The sequence below is a fragment of the Pagrus pagrus genome (assembly GCF_965226575.1).
Source record: "Pagrus pagrus genome assembly, chromosome: 2".
NCBI lineage: Eukaryota > Metazoa > Chordata > Actinopteri > Spariformes > Sparidae > Pagrus > Pagrus pagrus.
This window is the reverse complement of record NC_140186.1, coordinates 19885648-19909652: the sequence shown is the minus strand read 5'-3', so window position 1 is coordinate 19909652 and position 24005 is coordinate 19885648. Positions and strand designations below refer to the sequence as shown.

At 40.0% G+C, this 24005-nt stretch overlaps 2 protein-coding genes across 2 annotated transcripts; both read right to left on the bottom strand.

Annotated features, from left to right (window-relative positions):
* Nucleotides 1-557: 557 nt before the first annotated feature.
* Nucleotides 558-13370, bottom strand: LOC311250841 (phosphoribosyl pyrophosphate synthase-associated protein 1-like). Its single transcript, XM_084342932.1, has 10 exons — nucleotides 12714-13370; nucleotides 10079-10131; nucleotides 9876-9942; nucleotides 8750-8922; nucleotides 7607-7722; nucleotides 7393-7448; nucleotides 6998-7143; nucleotides 2635-2705; nucleotides 2122-2268; nucleotides 558-1062 (listed from the first exon to the last, which is right to left on the bottom strand). Exons 1-10 carry the CDS (start codon nucleotides 12869-12871, stop codon nucleotides 904-906), a joined length of 1146 nt encoding a protein of 381 aa, XP_084199058.1. The 5' UTR covers nucleotides 12872-13370; the 3' UTR covers nucleotides 558-903.
* A 1538-nt stretch (nucleotides 13371-14908) lies between these two features.
* Nucleotides 14909-19452, bottom strand: LOC311264420 (uncharacterized protein). The gene is made up of 7 exons (XM_084365270.1): nucleotides 19371-19452; nucleotides 18193-18315; nucleotides 17729-17870; nucleotides 17481-17589; nucleotides 17138-17228; nucleotides 16801-16989; nucleotides 14909-16433 (listed from the first exon to the last, which is right to left on the bottom strand). Exons 1-7 carry the CDS (start codon nucleotides 19405-19407, stop codon nucleotides 16306-16308), a joined length of 819 nt encoding a protein of 272 aa, XP_084221396.1. The 5' UTR covers nucleotides 19408-19452; the 3' UTR covers nucleotides 14909-16305.
* Between the last annotated feature and the right edge of the window lie 4553 nt (nucleotides 19453-24005).

Here is a 24005-nt window from a genome sequence, read left to right as displayed (position 1 = left end):
ATTTAAAGGTTATTTAACAGTGACTGTATACCGTTTACTGTATACTGGTAAGAAACTTGATCTACCATCTAGTTAGTTAGCAGGCAACAATGGTCATTCACCTTCTATCTTTTATCTTCATGCAGGATTTGTTTAAATAAATCAAGGAACAATGCAACAATCAAATCCTAAATCATTTCCCTACACTGTGCTGTATTTCCTGATAAGTGCCATACTCATTTTATGACTGTAGTATATTATAGACACCTAATGCAGTGCAGAGCTTTTTGGCACAGGCTTTGTGATGAGCACTTTTTGAACTTACTGTAACTGAACACTGCAGAATTTTCATACATTTGCATGCTTCATAGCGCAAGTGGCCTCAGCTATGACTGAAACTGCTACTGAAAGTTTAGCTTCAGGTGTGAAGCCACTGTACTGTATATTTCTGACACTTCTCAGAAATCACACTTAAAATGCAAACCATGTGTAAACTTACTAATGCCAGCTGTGATACTGTGCTACAATCCAGCATTTGTAACTTTAAGTCTACATGGTTAAATAAAGGAATGAAAGACTTTTCTCACCCGAGAAGAATTTTTATTTGTCAAATTCTGATACATTATGTTGTGCTATTCATGTTTTCAGATTTAAGGAAGCATATATAATTTCAGTGAAACGGTTTGTATTGTTTGTACAGTCCCACCATGTAACAAATCAGAGAAATAAAGCAGAGTTTGCTTCATATGTAACATACAGTAAATAAAGCCTGTTTCTGTCAACATGTTTATCAATAAAACAAACATTAACAACCTTTAAGGTTAAAACAGACACTGCAGTAAACTTGTTTCTTGGTCATCGGTGCGTTTCTTTGGTCATGGTTACGTTGTGTGTTTAGGAATGTATATGTGAGCGTTTGTTGCCTTAGTCATCCACAGCGATGTTACGGAACAGATAGGCCATAGACTCTCCGTTGTGGATGCGGCGGATGGCCTCGGCCAGGATCATACTGACGTCCACGGTTTTGATTTTTGGACACTGCAGCTTCTGCACTTCATGAGGCACAGTGTTGGTCACCACCACCTGGAGGTGCAATATAACAACATTACTGCATTTGCTTCAGACTTTTTTCAAGATAATACGAGACTGCCCTATGAATAGGGTCTCGGGTAGCACCATGACTTCTCTCTAAAATTGGCTAATAATTTGACAAACACGGGGCTTCTTCTAGACTAAACTTTATAAATCTGTAACTCTAAATATGGGCATTTCATTGGTGGAGCTGGGTGAAGTAGTACATAACCTAGGAATAATCAATGCATGACAAATGTTACATGGAAATTAGATTTTCATGTTAATCTGCATATAAACAAACCAACCATGTTAGTGTAATTATTAGGGATGAGTGATGACACCATTATCTGTATCTGGTCAAACAACTAAATGATCTGTATCTGTGACTGTATGTGAAATGAGCGGGGTGTAAGCATGAAGTAGGTGGTACTAACTCTAAGTTGTTAACTTCAGTCAGCTTCCCAATTATGATTCCCCTTCATCACCAGTATGGATACTGACGCACTGGCTAACACTTAAAAAGAACATTTTCTGTAACAGATACCGCGAGTAGTAACCCAACCTTAGTAACTATTTATTTAATGTCAAAACCTCACACAAGACAGGATTCCACTATGATTAAAGTCATTGCTCATACTGTGTATTCCCAGTATGTTTTCTTTTTTACAATCTTCTTCTATATTCACAACTCAGTGAGACATCAGTCAACGTGATGTCAATATGTCACAAAACTGGCCCCATTTATTTGTCTCACACAGCTCCAAAAAAAGGAGAATAAGAAGGGTCAAATATATTTATAGGAGTGATTGATTATGTCATTCATTTAGCAGAGGAAGGCTGATCTGATATACAGCGTGTATATGTACTGAGGTGGGATTGGTTTACATTGAAGCCTCTGCTAATATTTATTTTACTAAATAACTTAATTTGATTTGTTTACTACGACAGTTATAGGTCGACTTTGAAATATTAAAACACATATGACAAATTTTTTAAGCGTTTTTGAATGTTAACATTAGTGACAAGATAGGAAGAACAGGTATTTCTGTCATTCACTCAGGATTTTACCTCATCGATAGCAGACTCCTCTATTAGTCTTGGTGCATCTGCAGACAGCAGACCATGTGTAGCCATGACGTAGATCTTGTAGGCTCCCCGCTCCTTCAGGATTTCTGCTGTTGCAACAAAGTCCTCCACATCATCTATGATGTCATCCTGAGAGAGTGACCACAGAGTTAGGCATCACGTGGCATGAGGAAAAATAGAAAATGAAAAACACTTGGTCAAACACAAAATATTTCTAAAAGCTGAAGAGGGACCAGTGTTTGATAGCCTTAAAGCCAAGTCCCACACAGCAACCAAAGCTAACATTAGCACGCCTACAGCCAGCACCAAAGAAGTTGTATCCATGGATGACGAAACTTTAAGTGACGCATGTGCAACTTTATCATTAATCTTTAAAGCCACTCCTCACACTATCTTCATAATGCATATGCTTTATGAGATCCTGTGTCTCACTTTGAGGAATGAAGTATAAGTTGTCATGACTCAAAATCATTCACATGAAGCATGAGGTCTTACAACAATGATGGCGATTCTTCCTCCTACGTCTCCAACAACAGTGATGGGTGGCTTCTCCTTTGCCATCATTACTGAAAAGACACAGATGAAGGAACATTATTTTCTAGAAAATACTTAGAGTCTGTCCTGTAACCCCAATCAGGAACGGATTCTTAGAGTGAGGTAAAATTAAAGGAGGTTAGGTGAGAAGGGATTTGGTTAAAAACCTGCAAAAATCATGCAAGAGAGCTCTACCCCAACATGCTTCCAGCTACCACAGCACCAATCTAAAAATTGCAGGCCATTATCGACCATCTGAGGGACAATTTGAATTGACAAGACTTTAGATGGGTTTGCGTGGTGCCACTGTATGTGATAACTTTTGGTATAGTGGTAGATGGACAAGTGGGTGTAGAACTGAGCCTCTTTTAGAAACCAGAAACCAGGATCGATCATTATTTGTAATCTAATCAAACACTTCTGTGACATTAAAATACTTAGTCTCTGAAAGGATTTCAAGTAATAATTGATCCATGTCTAGAAACCACCACATCTGACTTGTAGGGGCCCCCCAACACTGAGGCTCTGACCACACCAGTAACCATCTTCCAAACAACACTAAGGCAGGTTCAGAGTTCCCAAATCCATCACAAGACCATCCAGCAAAGCTTCTGTGCAAAATGTTAGCATGGTCAAGGTTTCTGGGTGTGAATGACCATAAAAAAAACTAGAAACTAAATACAGTTTTCTTCAACAAAACTCATCAAGCAACAAGATGCAAACGAGCAGAATTTTATTATACATCATAAATATCAGGCTGCTGCAGTGGTTATTACTTGCCATGATTATGTTCATGTTAGGAAATTAATGTACTACAATCTCTAGTTCAGTGGTTCCCAACCTTTTACTCTAATGTACCCACACAGAAGTAAAGTGCCCCTTCATTAACATCAACTGTTTAAGTATGTTTATGTAAACTGATTTTAAAATTGTTTTCATGAAGTTGAACTTTCAATGATCAGTTTGGTAAAGTTTGCAGTCGGTCTACCAGTTGGGAGTGGCAGCAACAGAATTTCAGCTATTTATTCATCACTTAAATCCATTTTTAGCTTTCATCAGATCTATTTTCAACAATTTTTCACAACTTTAAATTTAGCTGCAGTTAGTCGTTATTCTGGCGATATGCTGCCCCCTGTTGGTTTGGAGTATGAATTTGAAAGGATGCCAATTCTTGCATACTACACCTTTAAGATGACAATTTAGTAATACTTGATTATCATCATTAATAAATGGTAAATTTATTGTTGGTTGAATCTTAGACCTCATTGTTAACAGTGATATAACTATTAAGTTGTTGTTTACTGCAAAGTCGCGACTGATGTTTGAATGCTGAATATTTTATAACTACATGGTATTTATTAACCATTTACAAACATTGTGTCGCTGCCGACCGCATTATCATCACCATCACCATCACCATCATCATTATCATTATCATTATCATCATATCATCATTATGTTGCTGTTAACAATTACGATGACACTAATTGAAAACTTGCACGATGTGCTTATGCATCTTTTAATTTTCATTTATGTTGTATGACGACAATTAAATTACCCTGTAGCTTTAGCTTATAAAGTTGCAGCTAATGTTTATAAACCTTCATGATTGCTTCATAAACAGTTTATAAAGCATTTCACAGTTATTTATTAACTTATGTCTAAATAACTATAAATGTACCATGCATTACTTTATCCATCTAATGCTTAAAAGTTATGGATAAATGGTTGAACTTTAGTAAGGAGATCATTTGCTGCCATTTATTAATTTCTTTATTTGTTATCTATACACGTCTCTCCTTGTTATGTAGTGGGTCGGGTGTTACAGCTGAATCAGTAAGTGGATATATATATATATACACACATACACTAGCAGACATGCTCTCGGACACCTTAGACTTACTCCCTGGGGAATAGGTACCCCTGGTTGGGAATCACTGCTCTAGTTCATAAATGATAGTCTGCCAAGTTATGTGTAATGTCATAACTTGGATCTCGTTCAGAGGGTTAATGTTAATTAGCACGAGTCATAATAAATAGTGATATTGCACACAGTTGCCTGTCTACTTGTTTTTTTTCCCTCCACACCTTAAATGTAGCTATTTAGCAGCCTGAGGATATCACATCTGTTGTGACTCACATGACATAAGTCACTCACGTCAGATTTTCACACCAGTAAGAATCTCACAAGAACCAAATTCATCACACTGAGAGGACGTGAGACTGAGGGCTTCCAACAAGTATCACTGACACGTCAGGGAAAACAATTTTCATCTTATGATGTAAGCGTCCTTTCATTTATCAGGACAGTGCAGCTCCCTGATATTAAAACAGTGTAAAGTATTCTCCCTTGCTACAAGCAAAGCATAAACAGACACTGTGGGTGATCAAAACAACTGTACGGGCTATATCAATCTGCTGTCTGCTGTGCCAAGACTCTTGTATGTAGGATGGGAAAACCTGTGTCAGTCACGTTCCAAGTGTTTCATTCTCTAATTCATTTAAATTACTTGGTGAACTCAGAACCCAAATTTGTATTGAAAGAAACATCTGAAGATAACCCTTGTATTTCTGAGACAAAGTGCTAACTGAGAGGCGGTAACGCATGCCCTAAATTCCTTTATAACCTCAGTGGTCAGCTGGGGGCAGTGTGTGAAATGTCTTACGTCAATAAGAATGCCATCAATATTCAAAGCAGCTTGGATGTAGCTCTAGGAAAAAGTTAAACATAAAATTGGCTGATGGTTTTCTGCACTGGAAGGGGACATGAAAAGACCTGAACTTGCAGTGAAGTGAAAGGCTGATATACTTGTAAAAGTACTTATATCCTACGCAGTGTGGGGAAACAACCCTCCTGTCGCTGCACAAATTGACTTCATGAACAGCTGTTCACAATGTAATTATGAGGCCATGTATTGATATTAGTGAGTGAAAAATAAAGTTTTCACTGTCTAATCCACTGCTGCCTAAACTTGTGTCTATAGGAGTTTATGTTACTGTTAGCAAGGGTTTTTTTGGCCTAGGGTGGCACAGAGCTATAATTATACTCATTGAAGAATCACTGACACTTTAATTCTCGAATGCCCAGATGTGAAATGAATTGGAAGCCCTCAGTAACTCACTGTCATTCCATGCAGTGAGGCATAAACAATTAACAGAAAGCTCAAGCATTACGATCATACTTGGGAGCTCTATCCCAGGAAAAGTAGTACGGTGTCTGCTGCCTGTGGGGGCTAAAGATAGGATGGTACAGAAAATATTAATGCACAATTAAGACAATCAACAGAACAAACAAAACATTACAGAGCACTTGGTAATATCCAAAACATCTATTTCTCTGAGGAGCAGCTGTGTTTAGGGGTAAGAAGCTATTCTGTACCATTAATGAATGAATGAAATCAATGCATGTGTAAAGGCAGAGGAAGAGAGAGAGACATCTGGAGAGAGCGTGATTCAGCTCCTGCTTGACAGACGACAGACAAGGCTGACATCACATAAAGTACATTTCCGAGCCGAAGGGGAGAAAAAGGCAGGTGGTAAATTCAGCTGAAAAGAGAGCAGACTGGACAAAATGAGATGAGGAGGGAAATACATCCAGCTCAGGATGAAGGCACTGTCAGTCACTGCCTGTAGTATTTCATAGCTGGTTACAACAACGCCTGCGGCAGGGCTGACCTGAATCATGCTGAGAAAAGTGTAAGTGTGTGTGTGTGTGTGTGTGTGTGTGTGTGTGTGTGTGTGTGTGTGTGTGTGTGTGTGTGTGTGTGCGTGCGTGTGCGTGATTGCAGGGTCAGCATGGGCATTACTTTTGTCTTAATCTGACCATTTTAGGCAGCTTCAAGAGAAGACTGAAACCCGAGAAGGTCAGCCCTGCTACTGGTCATCTGAGTACTTAAATTTGACAATTTAGAGAACAAAACAAGAATCTTCAACATTCTGCTGTTCATTTCAAAAGGAAAGTTTCCTGCCTGCATTGGACACTCCATTTTAAATCCATCTACAATTTGTAAAACTGCATATAATACAGCTGCGTTCCAGTCTGCGGCTCGCTTTATGCCTAACTTAACGCTGTGCACAATGACATGATAAACAATTGACCTGTGTGATAAAAATCAACATCTTGCTCTTCAGGGAGAAACTTGTGACTGACAGAGTCAACATAAAAATTCAAATCAGTAATGGAAAATGCAATCAGTCATAAAAAACTGATTTTCAGTAAAGCAATAACAACTATCTGTAAGAGACTATCAGAGGGTACAGGAAAGGGGGAAACAAAAGGAGTAGACACTTGTGAGCATGTATGTAGCTGCTTTGCATGTCTTACATGGCAGCTCCAGGCCGGTGTGTCCTGTGGTGGTGCGGGACAAGGGGGGAGAGTGTCGACCGTCAGCCATGTCCGACTCAGAGTGATCGGCCTCCCCGTGCATCACCGCCAACCCCAGTCGCAGCCTCTCGGCATAGGACTGAGCTCTGAGACACACAAGACACAAGACAAGACAAGAGTCAATGAAGCTGTCAACACATACAGATGAGTATATGGGCACAGAAAGGGGTGAATAACGAGAATAGAAGCTTGAATACATTTACGAAGACATAAAGCAGTAATGTGAAAAGAACAAAGCACAATATGAATGCACCGCTACAGAAATAAACAATGACAGTAGGAAAAGTGAGGAAACTAAGAACTGAGAATTGAGTGTCGCGGGTTTTTTATGTTACCTCTTAGCAGCTGAAGGCGACTTTGCAACAATGATGGCATTTCTGTAGTCTGGAATCTGGGGAAAGAAATACTCTTTTACTTGCTGGAATAAAAAAAACTTTGATCTTGTAAAATTATGTGTACACATTAACTGTGAATTAGTTCCAAAACTCATTCTTTGCATGTACAGTAGAATGCCATCCTTGTCCAATGTGTAGTGTAATATAGTCTCACCTCCTCTTGGATATACTGAATGAGGAAGGGGGAGGCTCGAAGGTTGTCGACAGGGAAGGTGAAGAAGCCCTGGATCTCTTTCTGGTGGAGGTCCACGGTGATGATGTGGGTAAGCCCTGCAACACCAAAGACACCAGCAAAATACAGTATGTACTGGGGTGGAAATTTGTCCACACAACCATAATCTGTATGCAATAAACCAAACATACAATACAAAATATAAAACAAAATTTAGGTAAAAGGTTAATAAATTGAGAAAAAACTGAGTGAAAGCTTTGGGGGAGTTCCTGAATTAAGACATCTTCAATATACATCTGGTAATCAGAATAAAAGCAGGAAATAATAAGGAAGCCAAAAGAAGTATTTTTAAGTCATGTGATGACATTTGAATACCTTCCCTGGCCTGTGCCTGACACATAAATTATGCAACCACACAAGTTGTACCCAATTGCTGGTGACTGATTGTAACTTAAGTCTGGGACAAACCTGAAGACTCGCTGAAACCTCTAAAGACTGGAAAAACCACACACAAAGACTGTTTCCACTATCTTGCGCAGATTTTGTAGTCTTTGACAGTCAGAAAGGAACGTAAACCTTCACATTGAGTAAATATACAAGACAACCTGTGTTTGCCACAGAATGGCTATGTACCTGTGGCAGAATGATGACAGATTGTCCACTACTTAATTGACCACAGATGGCAGTATGTATATAAAATGCTAAAAGGCGTCGCCAACTATACTTGAGTGGCCATTAATATACCAGGGCAACCCACCACAAGTAAAGTCTGTGTGTGGGATACACTGCATGACAACACACTTGCATTGACTGAACAGCTCCACAAACCCTGCAAGAAGACCAATTGTTGCGTAAACTACCAAAACAAATATGGACATCAACCTACAGCTTGCACTAACCTTTGCAGTAACATTTACACTTAAAAGGCCAATAAGGAGTAAAAAAAGGGCAGAGCTTGGATGAGATCTTGGATGGACAGGTGTGGGCAACACGGACTTACACAACCTCAGGCAAAGTTTCATCAGTCATCAGAAAGCTTGTTTTATTTTACTGACTTTGATCTCTGCTTTTTATTCAGTTGGTACAACAAACAAATCAATAATAATTTCAAAACACTGTCCATACCAGCTTTAGCTAACATGGCCGCAAGCAGCTTGCAGACAATGGATCCTCTCTTCCTCATCTTGCACTGCTTGCTGTAAGGAAAGTAGGGAATGACGCCGATGATGTTATTGGCACAGGATGTCTTCAGGGCGTAAGCCATAACCAGCAGCTCCATGATGGCCGTGTTGACATCTCTGAGAAAGAACACATTCAATGTAAGAGACTGTACACAGATATCACGACCCGCAGAAGCACTGTGCCGGTGTGCAACTACTCTGAGCCTGTGGTCATTCACACAGACGATCTAAACAGGCACAGAAAGATATTGTTGATGGGGACTGATGAGTCACATGGGCTGTTACTGAACTCCACCCTCAACAATTTTTCCTCCGAGCCCAAGGGCTAAAAATAACCTTGAATTTTACTGGTTGTTGTCGTACAATCAATCAAGTTTCAAGAAAATGGCTCACTGCATGACTAAACATAACCTAGATATGAAGCTCTGTTCAGGAAAAACACTTGACAGTAAGAAAGGATTTTCTGACAGGGAATTACTTTCCCCGCTGGCAAGAAATCAAAACTATGACACTTCTGATACGGTACCATGACGTTTGTTATTTTGATGACTATGTTTGTTTCACTACTGTAGAAAGATGAGGAGTTGTTGGTGTAACAGAAGACTGTATGTAGCCATTTTGGCCTTGGCAGTTTGTTGAAACCAGATATCTCAGACAGGCAGGACAGGGGCCTGTTCAATCTGCAAACACTCAATACAGGAAGCTGCAAAATGTGAACTCTCTGGACTGGGATCTCTTGTTATCTTTCAGAACATGCCTCCAAGTCACAGTAAATAACTGATTGACAGAGCAAACAAAACTCTGCTGGTTAGTGAAGTGACCATAGTCAGTGTTGCCTTTTCTGTTTTACTTGGTTGCTTGCTGCAGCTGGAAACAAGGCATATGATAGGAACCAAACACTCATTTTATGGGCTTTAAAATTCAGAACAATAAGGCAAAAGAAGCTCAAAAGCTCAGTAGAGCTGCAGAATTGGTTGACGCTTCACTGAGGATTCGTCACATTAAACATAGTCATATGATTCTATGTTAATATAAAACATGATTGCATTAAGAGCATCCTTGTGTCTCACCTGGGAATGGTCTGAATGATAAAGATGTCCTGCCCACGGACAGACTCTTTCACGTCCACTCTAGTCTCTAAAAACAAAACAAGCACAATCATTGTGGGTTCAAGACAAATGCAAAAACAAGTGAGATTACACTATCCACAGCTCATTAATCTCATAACATTTATTGTGGAAATGAGAGATTAGAGGATATTTATCAGTCTTACCTTTATTTGACTCTTGATAAACCGCTGACTTGCCCAACTCCACGCCTAAGCGTCTGGAACAAAAATACAGACCACAGAGAGTAGAAAAACACAATTAAGAAATTGCATAGGGCATGTTCTACTTTTTTGGATTTCTAGTAAGACCAGACAATAAATTGGTTAATTAACTTTGAAAACTATGCAAGCCATGACATGCCATGTTTACATGCCACATATTCTCAAAGGCTTCCACCAACTATCAAAAGCAGTGAATCAAGGGGAAAAAATGTGGCAGCCATGTAAAGCTATAAATCTTAAGGTTGTGTTAGGTTTAATCATGTCATTTGTGAAAATTACTGTAAATCCATTAACCAGTTCCAAAGAGGAAAATGTCAAAACAAAAACAAAAAGCACTTGGCATAAGTTGATATGAAAATTTTGCGCAGAACAGTCTGGTTTAATCAAGCCAAACTCTGAACAAGCCCAGGCATCATGAATACAGCTGTGCCTTGGGCAGAATATTATGCTGTACACCGCAAATATTTGAGGGCTCCACCAGTACAGTCAGCAGGGATCCCACAAGGCAATACAGGCCTGTCTGCCTCTGTAGCCTCGCCCTGTTTACATCTTAAATAAAAACAGCAAAGATATGGGAGTAGTTTTTTCTAACATGGGACAGACACAACCGTATTAAATGTTTTCAATCGCTCTCACATTTAGTGAAGAATAAGTTGTTTGTAAAAAAAAAAAAAAAAGGATGACTTTAGGTCGAGGGGTATACACACAGCCCAGTCACCGCATGTACCTCAGAAAATGTTAATGAATACTAAATATTTACTGTGTGCTCATGTTGTTATTTGACCTTTGCTCCACAATAAAAACTCTGCGTGGCTCCAGAATGGCAATGTAATCTCCCTAATAATGTTCTGCAATGTTGCCAACAGTGAAAACTGAGCAAGTAAAGTTGTTGTTTTCCCCTGTGTGAGCAAAGCAACTTCTGCTTGGCTGTCTGACAGGTCTGCAGGGCTGTGAAAAACATGGCTGTTCCCTGCGCTCAGCAGGCCGACAACAAGAGAAGATATGGGTGTTTGCAGAGATCTGAGTCACACAGTCAAGTCAGTCAGTGTTTTCATAAGGACTACGTATGCTTTACAATGATTTTATTGCATCTCAGTTGCTTTTACTTGTTTTTCTACAGAGACTACTTAAATAATATCTGGCTGGCTGCCATCCAGTGTACAGTAACTGTGCCCTGCTTACTCCCTCGACAGAGTGTCTGCACAGTACACTCCTTTCATCTCAATTATTCACACTGACAGGTCCTCTGAATCTCCCGCAGCACGCCAGGACAAAACCCCTGATTAGTCCTAATCTAATAAAACAGATCTTTCATCTTCACAGCGTACATGCTCAGTGTGTTGTTAATCTGGGATTAAACTTTTAAAGGAAATGCTGATGAAGGAAAAAAAACATTTACAGACTTAATCAATATAGCCCAACAATGAATGTGAGAGGACTTGTTCAATCAATCAACTCTGCAAAGGCTGGAGACGTTTCCTGTACTTTTACCAGTATTTTGTCCCAACATTCAGTGTGTAAAAGTTGGATCATATTCATGCCAACAACTATGTAAATTCTGATTATAATCAGGATGGAAAAGACGGTGAAATAGTAAAAGGGACATTACCTCCTATAGGTGGTTTCATAGCAGTAGCGTTGTCGAAAAAAGTTTTAAATATAGATACATATCAAATCTGAATATTTGAAATGGTTTAAATGCTCATTTTCCCTACCAGTCCTAGTTGCATTTATTCACTCTCCTCCTCCAGAAGTAGATTAACTTAGATGTTGTCGTTCATAACACACAGTACACAAGCCTTGTCATATTGATCTTTTAATAAAAATGTCAATTTGTAGGCCCTCAATGTTGTGTCAGTATTTCCCCTTGGGACTGATCATGGTATAGAGTATTGATACTTTTCAAGGTATTTCATTAACGTTAGAAATACCAGTCTCACGAAACATTAGCAGAAATTAAATCGTGTTTTTAGATAGAAATAAGTGACGCCTATCTGATGTACGGGTGCTAAACCTTGTTTGTAATGGGGCGTAAAAATTGTAATTGCAAATGTAAACCAATAATGTGGTGCATGGAAAAGATAAAGCAAAATAATATAGACAATCAAACTGTTTTACAATGTGATTACATACACAAGCACCCATATGGGAATAAGTGTTTGTGCAATGTTTAAGTACAAGTTTAATCCTCCCTGAGTACAGACTGTTACTGCTGTTTGTAGAAGTTCATATACTAATACAAACACATGTAGCCCCACCTTATTATTATCACCCTATTTTAAGAGTACATTTCCTCCTTCTTACACAGATTCTGGACTATGTTAAGTATCATAGTTTGTTGTGCCATCACACCTTCATCTTGTTGACAACATGTGGTGTGAATGCACGAGTTAAACCTATGATTTCCACACTATACACAATGCATAACTGCAGACACGGCCGTACATTGAACTACATTCAAAACAAAAGCCAACACACCCACTGACCTCCATTCACTTACAGCTATGGCTCCCAGACAGGTGTACTGTCCGGATACGCACATGAAATACTTACAATTGTACTGCACTGCTCAACTTACTCTGTGATCTTCTTGGCTAGCTCGGTGCTGGCGGTGGTGGAGTTGGCAGAGAAAACACGGTATCCACTTCTTGAAACATTCATTTTCTTGTAACCATACGACAGCTTTGGAGGGTGAGAGACAAGAGACCTGTGACCCCCAAAACGCCTAATGGGCATGTTTCTTAGGAGTCAATGCGATGTTTGGTTAGGTTTTCCTCCAGCAGTGCGTTACTAGCCAACCTGAGGAGCAGTTTCCACGCTAAATATCCAAACTACGGGTGGTTTAGACTTCCACCGTTCATCTTTAAGTAAACAATACAAAACTCACGCAGCACTGCATATAAACTAAAATAACAAAGAGCACATGGTCCACATGTAATCGTGGGAGCAACACTCGTGCTGGTGATACCGAGTCAACAACCGCCTTCACATCGAGCAGCACCACGAAAGCCCCAGTCTACCCAGGGGTCGAGAGCAGATGGAAAGCTTAGCTCTGTTTCCATGCGGGTCACTGGGTCTTTATGGTCTCCGGAACACACACAGCGGGTCGTGTTACCGGGAAAGACGAACTACAAGGTAGGGAAAACTTCTCTGGTGCCGCAACAGTCTGACAAACTTCAAACTCCGCCACTGGGATTCAACCGTCGCTGCTGTAAACTTTGTAGCAATGCGGCCGGAGCAGAGGAAAAACGCCACGAGCACACGTTCATTGGTTGGATGAAAAGGGAGAGTGACGTTGAAGAGGGCCAATCAGAGAGTGGATCGAAACAATAGAGGGCGTGTGAGTAAGTTTTGACCAATCGGCGAGTGAGACTCGTGTGACCTAAAATTAAAGCGCAACGACAGAAAAAAAAAAATCCAGTGGGAAAGTTTTTAGGCATTGTTGTAAGAATGTATATATATATATATATATATATATATATATATATATATATATAGCAGCTTTCAGATAAATCTAGTGGAGGAAAAAGTGCAATATTTGTCTCTAACATGTGTATGAGCAAGTTGCATGAAATTAAAAATATACATACGTGATGTAAATAATTGTTGTTGCTACCGCTGGTCTCTTAAAAAGAGACAGCCTAAAAAACATATCCCTGCTAAAGTCAGTTTTACGGTTCACGGGGAAACATAAGCATGTTAAGGCACATCTAGGGTGAAATCTAATTTAAGATAAGATAGAACTAAAGCCAGAGGAAATTATTGTGCCAGTGTCTGCTACAAAAATGTACAGTACTATAGAAAAAACAGGAACAACCAGTGAGTTCCCCAGGTCATGGTCACACAATGGGCCCAGTTTAGGACAATAAGCGTGTGAAATTTAAGTGAAATATCCAAAATATAAAGTGTTTAAGGAGTAAAAAAACGAGTTAACTCAGGTAAAAGAATAAACTATAAATGAACTAAATAGAAAAACAAATAGTTTTGTAATGACATTGAAAGTAAAATTGACAGTGATATTGTTATTGTTATAAATAGTGACTATAAATAAACTAAGCCCATCAACATGTTGACATTCTAATGACTACTCATCAGTACTCTCAGTAGTTATGCTGCTGACAGTCCCTAAAACAAGGCTGAAGCTCAGAGGAGACAGAGCATTTGCCGCCGCTGCTCCCAAACTCTGGAATGAGCTGCCTCTCAACGTTAGACAGACCTCCTCGCTCCCTGTTTTTAAATCTCTTTTAAAAACCCACTTTTATTCTTTGGCTTTTAGTACACCTTGATTTATTTCCATCTTGTTCGACATCCTCTAACATGCCGTGAGCTTGTTTGGTTTTTTTTACGTGTTTTTTTATGTTCATGTTTCATGTTTGTCTCTTTTGTGCTTCTAACTTAACTTTTAAATTATTTTATGTCTCTTTTAAAAATGTGCTATATAAATAAAGTCAATTGATTATGGGTCGGCCCACACCCAACCTTGAACTTGGCCTTCATTTTGATCTCACTTACATACCTGTAAAGTTTCTTGGCTGCATTAAAATGAAGGCAGGTTGTGAACAGGGGTGGGGTGGGTGCAATGGCCCCTTCCCTCCTTCGTACCCTCTTTCTACCAACGCCCTTGCTCAGACCACTCCCATCTTTGAATTGGTCCTCAGTTTGTTCGGAAATACACACCTGTGATGTTTTGTGACTGCGTCGTGCACATAGTGCTGGAAGAACACTGGAGTCATGTGCAGTACACTTTGTAGATGGTCATGAACCTGACTCAACTCAACTTACAATGATTTTTATTTTCAGAATAAAAATTATAAACTTTTTAGGTGAGAAAATTTTCTTTACATGTTGATGAAGGTTCCCAGTCATCCAGGTCATAGTAATTCAAAGTGCTATATTGTAGGCAACTGAAACAAGTCCAATTGCCTACGATATAGCACTTACAATTTCCTTTACATGCTTTCATAGTATACAATGTAGGCTATGCCTATGCTGAGGAAAACTAGCATTTGAGTGCAATGTATTTTTTATGAACAGTATAAATCACAGTATCAGTATCACAGTAGCAACAGTTTATGTAATAAAAGTCAGATAATAAATCATGAGCAGTAAAGATGCCTTGTAAATCAGTGGAACATTTCATAAAAACTGCTTCTGTCATGTTTATATATTTAATTAGAACACCAAAGTTAACCAAAGACAGTTAACTACTACTATAAACTGAGGAGGTCGACACAAATGTGACTAATAGCTGTCCTAAAGCAAAAGGAATGTAGCACATTTGACATTATAACTTCATGTCATTTTTGTTCAAAATGTGTCAATGGTTTCTGTATCATCTATAGAACATGGGCACACACTTAATGGCTTTTTTGTCTGCAGTAGAAAAGTGCGTACTAGCAATGTACAGTAGATTCACAGTCAGTAAATATAGCTTTAGTTCTATTTTAATCAAAATGTCAAAAAAGAAGTAGCTGAAAAAGCATGTGTAAAAACATTAATGTGTTACTATAGGATTTTCAAAATGCTTGAACTGCACCAGCTTAATGTTAATTGCCTAATTATACAGCTTTTCTCAGTTGTTCCTCCATTTATTCAATCCTAGAAGCACAAAGAATGGTGTCTATTACACGTGAACAGGGCTCATACAAACATACTGCTGCTGGTGTCACATGGGGAAGTGCATTCATCTGCTTTTGTTCAGTAGACCAGCATGGCACACCTGTCCACTGCCAGCTTTGGCAGCACCACGTAAGAACAACGCCACACCCAACACACCACACCACACCCTCGTCGCATTCCATTTCTCAGGTGAAGCTCCGGGGTTTTGCGCAGACTGTTGGATCTGTGAGGTTGTTGGCATCTACCTATTGATTAGCTGGTTTTTGAGGCTTTTAAACGCTGTCAACAGTTTTATGTCTTTTGGAACTCGCTCAAGTCGACAACTGCAAATCCTGCATTACTGCCTTCAATTTCAAACCATCTTTGATCTGTTATTTCACCAGACCAGTGATCTACACATAAGCGACCAACAACCATTGATAATTCTACTTCCTGTCTCGCCGGTTTCCTTCCTCTTTTTAAAGGTGTCAACCACATTTTCCCCTGTATTTAATGCTTTGATTTTTTTTCTTTTAAGATTTCGTTAAAATGCAGGTGATACAGTTTGTCTGTCAGCCTTTCAACACCTTCTCTTTTAGTAGGTCCAAGATGACCTGCCTCTCTTGGCTCTCCAGCTCAAATCTGCGTTCCCTCTCTTTTCTCTCCGCTCCCAAACGTTCCCTCTCCAGAGCGATCTTACCTGAGAGTAAAAAAAAAAGAGAGAGAGAGAGAGACCTATGAATTATTGTCCATTTCAGATTTCAGATTTTTCAAATGAAATGGAAACTCACTATAATTCAAGTGATGGAAATAAAGAAGGTTTTTAGAGCATGTTTATCAATAACATTGCATCAGTGGAGAGGATTTATTGCCCCTTTTAGTTACAATTAATATGACTTCATTTGCAACACTAACATAAGTGACAAATTGTGGCTCTAAAACTAATGAAATTCGACTTTGCAAGATAAAAGTAAACCCGAAAATGGCACCTATAACATAGCAAGGACAAATATTTTTACCCCGTTTTCAGGTTGAAATCACACTACACTGCTCTCCACAAATCTTACTCCGCTGAATCTCCAGCTCCTCCCGGCGCAGAGCGAGCTCCTCCTCTCGCAGTCGCTGCTCCGCCTCGGAGCGTTTCTCCAGGAAGCTGAGAATCTCAGAGTAGGTCTGGCAGCAGCACTGGCAGGGCCGCTTGGCCATGGGCGCGGCTGAAAGCTCTGCCATTTCCTCCCGATCTTCTTCCGGTTCTGCTGTGTTAATCATGTAAAATTTTACAGATAGCCTAAAATCGGATTTGGTCAGCACCATCAACTCTGAATTCACAGCACCTTGATTTTCTTTTTACTTTGTGCTGTGGGTATCAAGTGACACGGTCTGGTCCTGTCTTGTGTTTTTTACCTGCAGTGGGTGTTTGTGTGATTGTGATGTTGGGCTTGTCCTGCTCTGGCAGATTTAGTTCTTCCATGGCCCGCTTTCTCAGGTCATCCTCCTATAGATAAGATGAGGGAAAGATTAACACTTCTACAACCATAAGGACAAAGAAAGGGGAGGTCACAAATAGGATGTAACTTAATAGTTGGCCGCTATAACAATCATTTATCTGTTAATCATTAACAAAACATGAAATATGATGGGAATTTTCCATTAGAATAATGTTTAACCACAGACATGATCTAGGTTCGATGGCTACATTAGCAGTTAAGAGAACAGATACAGTAAACACGACATGTCTGACACCTACCTGATACTTAGTGCTTTCCCCGCTGGCCAGGAGCCCCTTCTCAGCCTCCAGCTCCAGAACCTCATGGAGCAGATCCTCCTTTTGGGCGTACAGCCTCTCTGTTCCAAATCTGGGTACACCAAAAGCACACACACATTAAACTTATGTTTTCTTTTCGAACACCACGATCTCCACCACACATCCAGTCCAGGGCCATTATTTCAGGAAACAGCACAGATTTCTCTCTGAATTGAAGCGACCAAACCAACCTGCGCAGACTGGGAAAGTCTTGTTTCTTATAGTAGTCGAGAAGCAGCATGGTCCTCTCCCTACACCTCCTGGCATCCACCTCAAAGTTTTCATCCTGGAGGGCTGCAGTGATGATCTCCCCCACACGGGCCCAGATTCGTCCTGGTATAGAAAGATGAACGAGTTTACACACGTTTGAATACACGGTTCAAACAAAATGGGCCATTCACTTTGTAGCCAACATGTCTCTTCTTCCAGTTGTGTGATGGCTTTCTCCTCGTATGTTTGATTGATTTGATCTGCTCTCTTACTGTTTGATTGTTAAGTTGCTACTGACGTATCAGATAGATATATAATTTTTTCTGGATTAGCATCATTGTAGCTCCACTGGAAACGTTTTGACGAGACCACTCATTGGCCACGCAGGAGCGGCAGCTCTCTGCATCCAATCAGATTTCAGATTTCCTTTAAAAACAGGACTAACCTGGCTCTTTGGAGGCAAAGGGGTTCTGGGCGATAACCTCCCGCAGAAGGATGATGTCATGCCGCGCTGAAAAACGCACCTGCCGCTTACGTGGGGTTGTGGAGGGGCCAGCGAGGGAAAAACCTGAAATTGGGAGTAGAATTCAATAAAATACCATAGATACAGTGAGGTGTGAGAAAGGGATATGGATAGAGAAACCAATCATTCAGATGGAGGCTCTGCTTCAGCATTGCTCTGACCTCTGATCCTAATGAAAAGGAAACAAATAAATATCCCACAGTTACATTATAATAGTTATTATTATAACTCTGCTGTTAGCTAGGAAAGCCAGTGTGTTTATGGGACCAAAGCCGTTATACTTCCTGGCATCAGACTGCAAGTTGTGTTCAGGCTTGGGGAGCAATGGAATATATGTAACAGCATTCACATAGTTAGGACACTAAAAAAGTAACTGCATTTCTTTAAAGTTACAAAAAATATTTCACATCACACGAGTGTGTATTAAGGACTTCCTTTTTTAAATATTTATTTGCACACATTTGGTGTTGAGGTAATCCTAAAGTAACGGAAAGCAATCAAGTTACACTACTTTAATATTGTGATACTCCGATTAGGTTAAAAGGTCAAAAGTAACTGTAATAGAATATATTTCTAAAGTAACCCTCTCAGCCCCGGAAAGCAATCAAGTTACATTACTTTACTATTGTGATACTTGGATTAGGTTAAAAGATAATTAGTAACTGTAACTAGTAACACACTGATCTTTCTTTTCTATAGTAACTGAGTATCTACTTCTGTGACTACATGTTATTCCTGTGTATGTAACTACAAAGCCATGATGGGGAGTACACTGGGCCTGTGCTTTGGTGCAGAGAGGTGAGTGGACACAGCAGCAGAACTGCTGTTTGGCAGATGACAGCAGCTCTGTCACAGTTCACAAGTGCAAGCAGCCTTCAGCTCCGAGAATCCACACAGAGACCCGACACAGACCGCCTGCACAGCAGTGATAGCCCGACAGAGGCTACAGCACGTTCACTGCCGAGCCTAAACGTCAGAGGAGGAGGAGGAGGAGCATTTGTGCACGGATTGAGAAAAGCACCAAAAAGCCGTTTAGGAGATGTTAATACACAGTGAGTGGCTAAAGGCGCGTTAGACGTGCAGGTGGGAATGTATCTCACCGTTGTTGATCGGCACTTCCACCACCACCCGTTCCATGTTTCTGTCCGGCGCATCCGGGAACCGTCTGACGCGCGCTGTACACGTCCACTCACCAGTACAGGTTCTCCACTGACGTGTAACTCAACTTGGCGGAGAATCAGAAATCTGGCGGAAAAAGGAGGAAGCGCTCTTCACTTTTGGATGCGCGTACCGTGTGCGGCCACAAGATGGAGCCAGAGCTCTGCCGGTTGATGACCCTGAGGGGAATGACGTAGCGCGATGTGAAGGAGATACCCACGCCTGCATGTGCTGCTCACACGGCTGAGGGTGGCGTAGAGAGCACGAGGACATGGTCACATAGGTGTATTAGTGATCAGTTTACTCAATGTTAAAAATACTCAAAAGTAATAGGCTACTTGAGAAAAAGATTCCTAAAACATTATGGTTTATTCTGACTGCTGTGAATGGTTTGGAGGCTAATGTATACAGTGAGTAATGATTGAAAAGCTTGTCTGCACCTTCATGCTCACAAAACCATCCTGGACTTTGCAGACGTGTTTGCAGTGACGTCATGGTGATGGTATAAGAAATTTAAAAAGCAATTCAGTGTGTTAATTTCATTTATGACCTCTGGCACGTCCCTAATGAGTCCTCTGCTTTGGCTAAAAATGATTTACTTGTATTTTTTTTTATTTCTGTGCAGCAATCACTTGTTTCTAAGGTGATTCTGCAGCCGTCCAGTGTTAAAAATACCCAGGTATCACTTCCAGACAGCAACTTTGAAATCAAATGGTACAAGCTGCACTTTGTCTGTGCAAGTTGAATGTGTGAAGGTTGTTTGACAGACACTTTGGGTGACTTCAACTGCTGGAAAACTGTGTGCCGTCTATTTGATAGTTCCCTGCAGTGCTCATCTGTTTATTCGACATTCAGGTCACAGCAGCAGATGAGCGATATATTACATATTTATTTGGTTTATCTGCAGTCGGTCAGAAGCACAGCTGCGGTTAAAACAATTATATTTCAGGCATGTAGCCAGAGCTACATGACCTGGGATGAATGCCAATAGAAAATAACCTTCAGTTGTCTTAGCAGTCAATTATAAAACCACCATAAAGGCATGGTGCCACGCTGGTTAGAGTATGACTTCCAACTTTAAGGTTGTGGGTTGAATCCCACTTTGGGCACATGTTTTTCCAGAGATTGTGCTGAAAATTTAAAATGCAAAAATACTTTAATGTAGAATTATTTGCTCATAATGAGTGTACTTCAGAAATTTGCTTGTTTTTAGTCTGCATTTTCTCAAAACAAGCATTTATTTTTTATATTAGGATAAAATCAGGAGTTACAATATTGTGTTGTCTTTTGAGCACATACGCACTGACAGGAAAATAAACAAGAAAGATGTGGAAATATCTTAGGGTCCTCTGGTCTTGCAGGTGCTCACACTCACACTCTGTCATTGCTAGTTTAGCATTTTTTCTGAGTGAAGCCACATTTGCATGACGTCACTGCTGACAAAATGAGAGGGAGATAAGCAGGGGTGCAGACCCGTGACCTGGCAACCTGCCGCATCGTAATCATTTGATTATTTGGTTAGAGATGCTCGGGGAGTGTTTTGAGGACACATTTGGAGGGAGGGAGGGAGGACAGGAATGGAAGCAGAGAGAGAGTGGAGGGAGGATTGACTGGGGGATGAGTCAGAGCTGGTTTTTTTTTTTTTTCAAAGAGAGGAAATCAGTTTTGTTTTCTGCATTGGTGACTTTGGGAGAGAGTTAATAGAACCTGGCAACCTTCCAAGTAAAGGCGCGAGTACTGCCCACGCTCTCATTACCGGTGACTGTGATGTTGAGTGTTGCTATTATTTAGAAACCTCTGGACTGAAGAGAGACACGAACGAGAAACAGTGGGGAACAGAACTGTGTGGAATAAGACACAAACATTTCATCAAATCACTTTTATTGAGTGCGATTATAATCATCACCTACTGCTATCATACAGTACAAATCATCAGTGTGGTTATGCACATGAGAGAAGAGAAAGCTGGCAGGCTCCAGCTGCCTGCACACCAGCAGCTGCTATCCTCACAGCTCTCATGTCACCGGACTATTAATTAGCCAGGACACACAGTCCTGGTCCTAGTAGGATCAAAGAAGTTTTCCAGTAAGGGCTTTGGAGTGGATCGACCTCCACGAGATCAACATGAAGAGTATTTTACTCTTAGCAACAATCTGACAGCCCCCAAATTGCCTCCTCTCTACCCTTTCGCAGTGTTGAAAAAAAGCCTGTTTCTACCTTTGGACACACGTCAGTGCATCTGCTCTCCTATTTTTGCAGCATGTTACATTCGCTGTGTTCGGTTGTAGTTATTTGAGTCATTTTGTTAAATATATCCTTTGCACCTTCATTCATTAAAGGATGAGTTCAGCCAGAAATTAAAATTTTGTCAATATCTACTCTGCTCATCTACCCATACAGATGGAAAGTCGGGTGACGTTTTTGTACAACAGTTTTGAAGCCACAGCACAAAAACTAACAATAACAATAAACAGTTGAGGTCAATGGACTTGCCACACATCACCTCATTAGCTTGTGAGTGGGTGACAAATGTATAATAACATATGTGGTTGTTGTGATCATGTTTTCCCACATGCAGCTTCCTCCCATTACATCCAGTTAGAAGAGAAGCCTTTCTAACCACATGAAGACTGTCATTCAAATTCAACATCAAAGACAAACTGAGAATCATATTCAGCTCCTAAAAGAAAACACAAAGGCTTTTCTATTAAATTTGGTTTCTTTTCTTATCCGTGCAGACAGAAACTCACATCGGCTGCTTTATCAAATTATACAAGTAACATCTTCTTTACAGTATCTCTGAAGTTAAATGGAAGTGAAGGAAAAGCCATTTAAGAAAAATCACGAAAAACCGTCATTAAAGCACATTTTTGAAGGAATATTTTTGGGAAAATGCTTTTTGGGATTTTGCAATTCCAATGTAATACCATGAGTGGCCACTAGGACAAAAAAGCAGCAAGACTGAGAGGTGGCACACAATCAAGCTCTCTTAATACATCCATGAGGCGGGCGTGTGGACCTCCAGAAGTCTTATAATTAGCATGAGATTGCTAGGCAACCAGCTGCAACTTGACGTGTTAATTAGGAAGCTTTAGAGGTGCTTGTATGGGCCTGCAACACTGACGCCCATTCTCTCTCTAAGCAGGCTCTCAGAACGTGAGACCATCACCAAACATTCTTGCCTGATGTGTGAGATCCGGATTCGCAGCGCCGAGGCCAATCATGATTTTGAGTCAGAGCTTCTCAATTATGGAAAACCCTATAACTAAAATTAGAAACCACCTGCCACACATTCACACTAAGTCTCAGGGCCTTTGGCTTTTGAGAAGTCAGACGTGAACATCACCTGCCAGGCAGCCAGCTTTACATGGCTGGGTACGTGTAGAATATGAACCAGTATCTGTATGCATCTTTTAATAGTTTATCAAGATCAACATGATTCTTGTATTTTATGTCTACTGTTTTGCTGTGTACTGCTTGGCAGTGTGTTGATGCTTTAAATCGTGTACATGGCTATATGTGCTGGAAATTGTTTGCTGTAGCTGATTCTTTACTTTTTACTGTTAGTCTGCATGGCTTGTGTTCCTTCTTGAGAAGTTTCATTGCTGCCTTTGTGAGGGGTGGACAAAATATCAATACTGCAATATATTGTATTGATTATCGATACAGCGGCACCAGATATTGATTTTTATTAAAACATTCAGGTACTCTAAACAGATTTCTCTGAACATTTTGACTTACCAGAGTCACTATGTCATAACTCATCATGGTGTGAACTTCTATAAACTTAGTTTACACAGATTGAAAAGAACTTAGTGAACAATAATTGTGTCCTTCCTTTAAACATTTGTACTTCAGATCTGTTCTGCTTTTCTGGAGTTAAGTGTTTTGTCAGTTTATGGCTATTTAGCATTGGAATGACAACATGGACAAGTAGCAGTCAGTGTGTGTGATAAAGAGGCACTAAGCCAACACTGTATACACTGTTTAATACATTGTTTCATCTCAGTTCATGTCGACCTCTGTGAAACCGACATGACAATGCAGTGAATGAACACACACTTCCTCCACTTTGCCCTTTTAGTGGCATTTTGAATTCTTAAGTCAGACAAATATTGCTGTGTATGGTGAGATGATTGTTTTGTAATCTATCGATTATCAAATAATTGCTAAATCATGATACTAACTGTACCATGGGCAATGTATCATGAATTGAATGCTGTCTTCGTTCTGTATATTTTATTACTTGAAAGGTTTCAAAACATCTCACTAAAGGACTACAGTCGGCATATTTACATTAATATTGATTAATGTGTGTTATCCCTATAAATAAGTAAACAAAACGTATATGTTGTTTTGAACTATGGAGAGTTGAGTGCAGTGTTGGAGCTAAACTAAGCTAAGCTAATCGCTCCCTGGCTCTAACTTCATATAAAGCATAGCTGTGAGAATGACACTGATCTCCTATCTAACTCCCACTTAGAAAATTCAAAACATGTTCGTCATCTTTAGTGTAAGTGAGCAACTCTCTTTCACAGCATATTCAGATTACAAGAAAAATGATGTAATAATAAGAC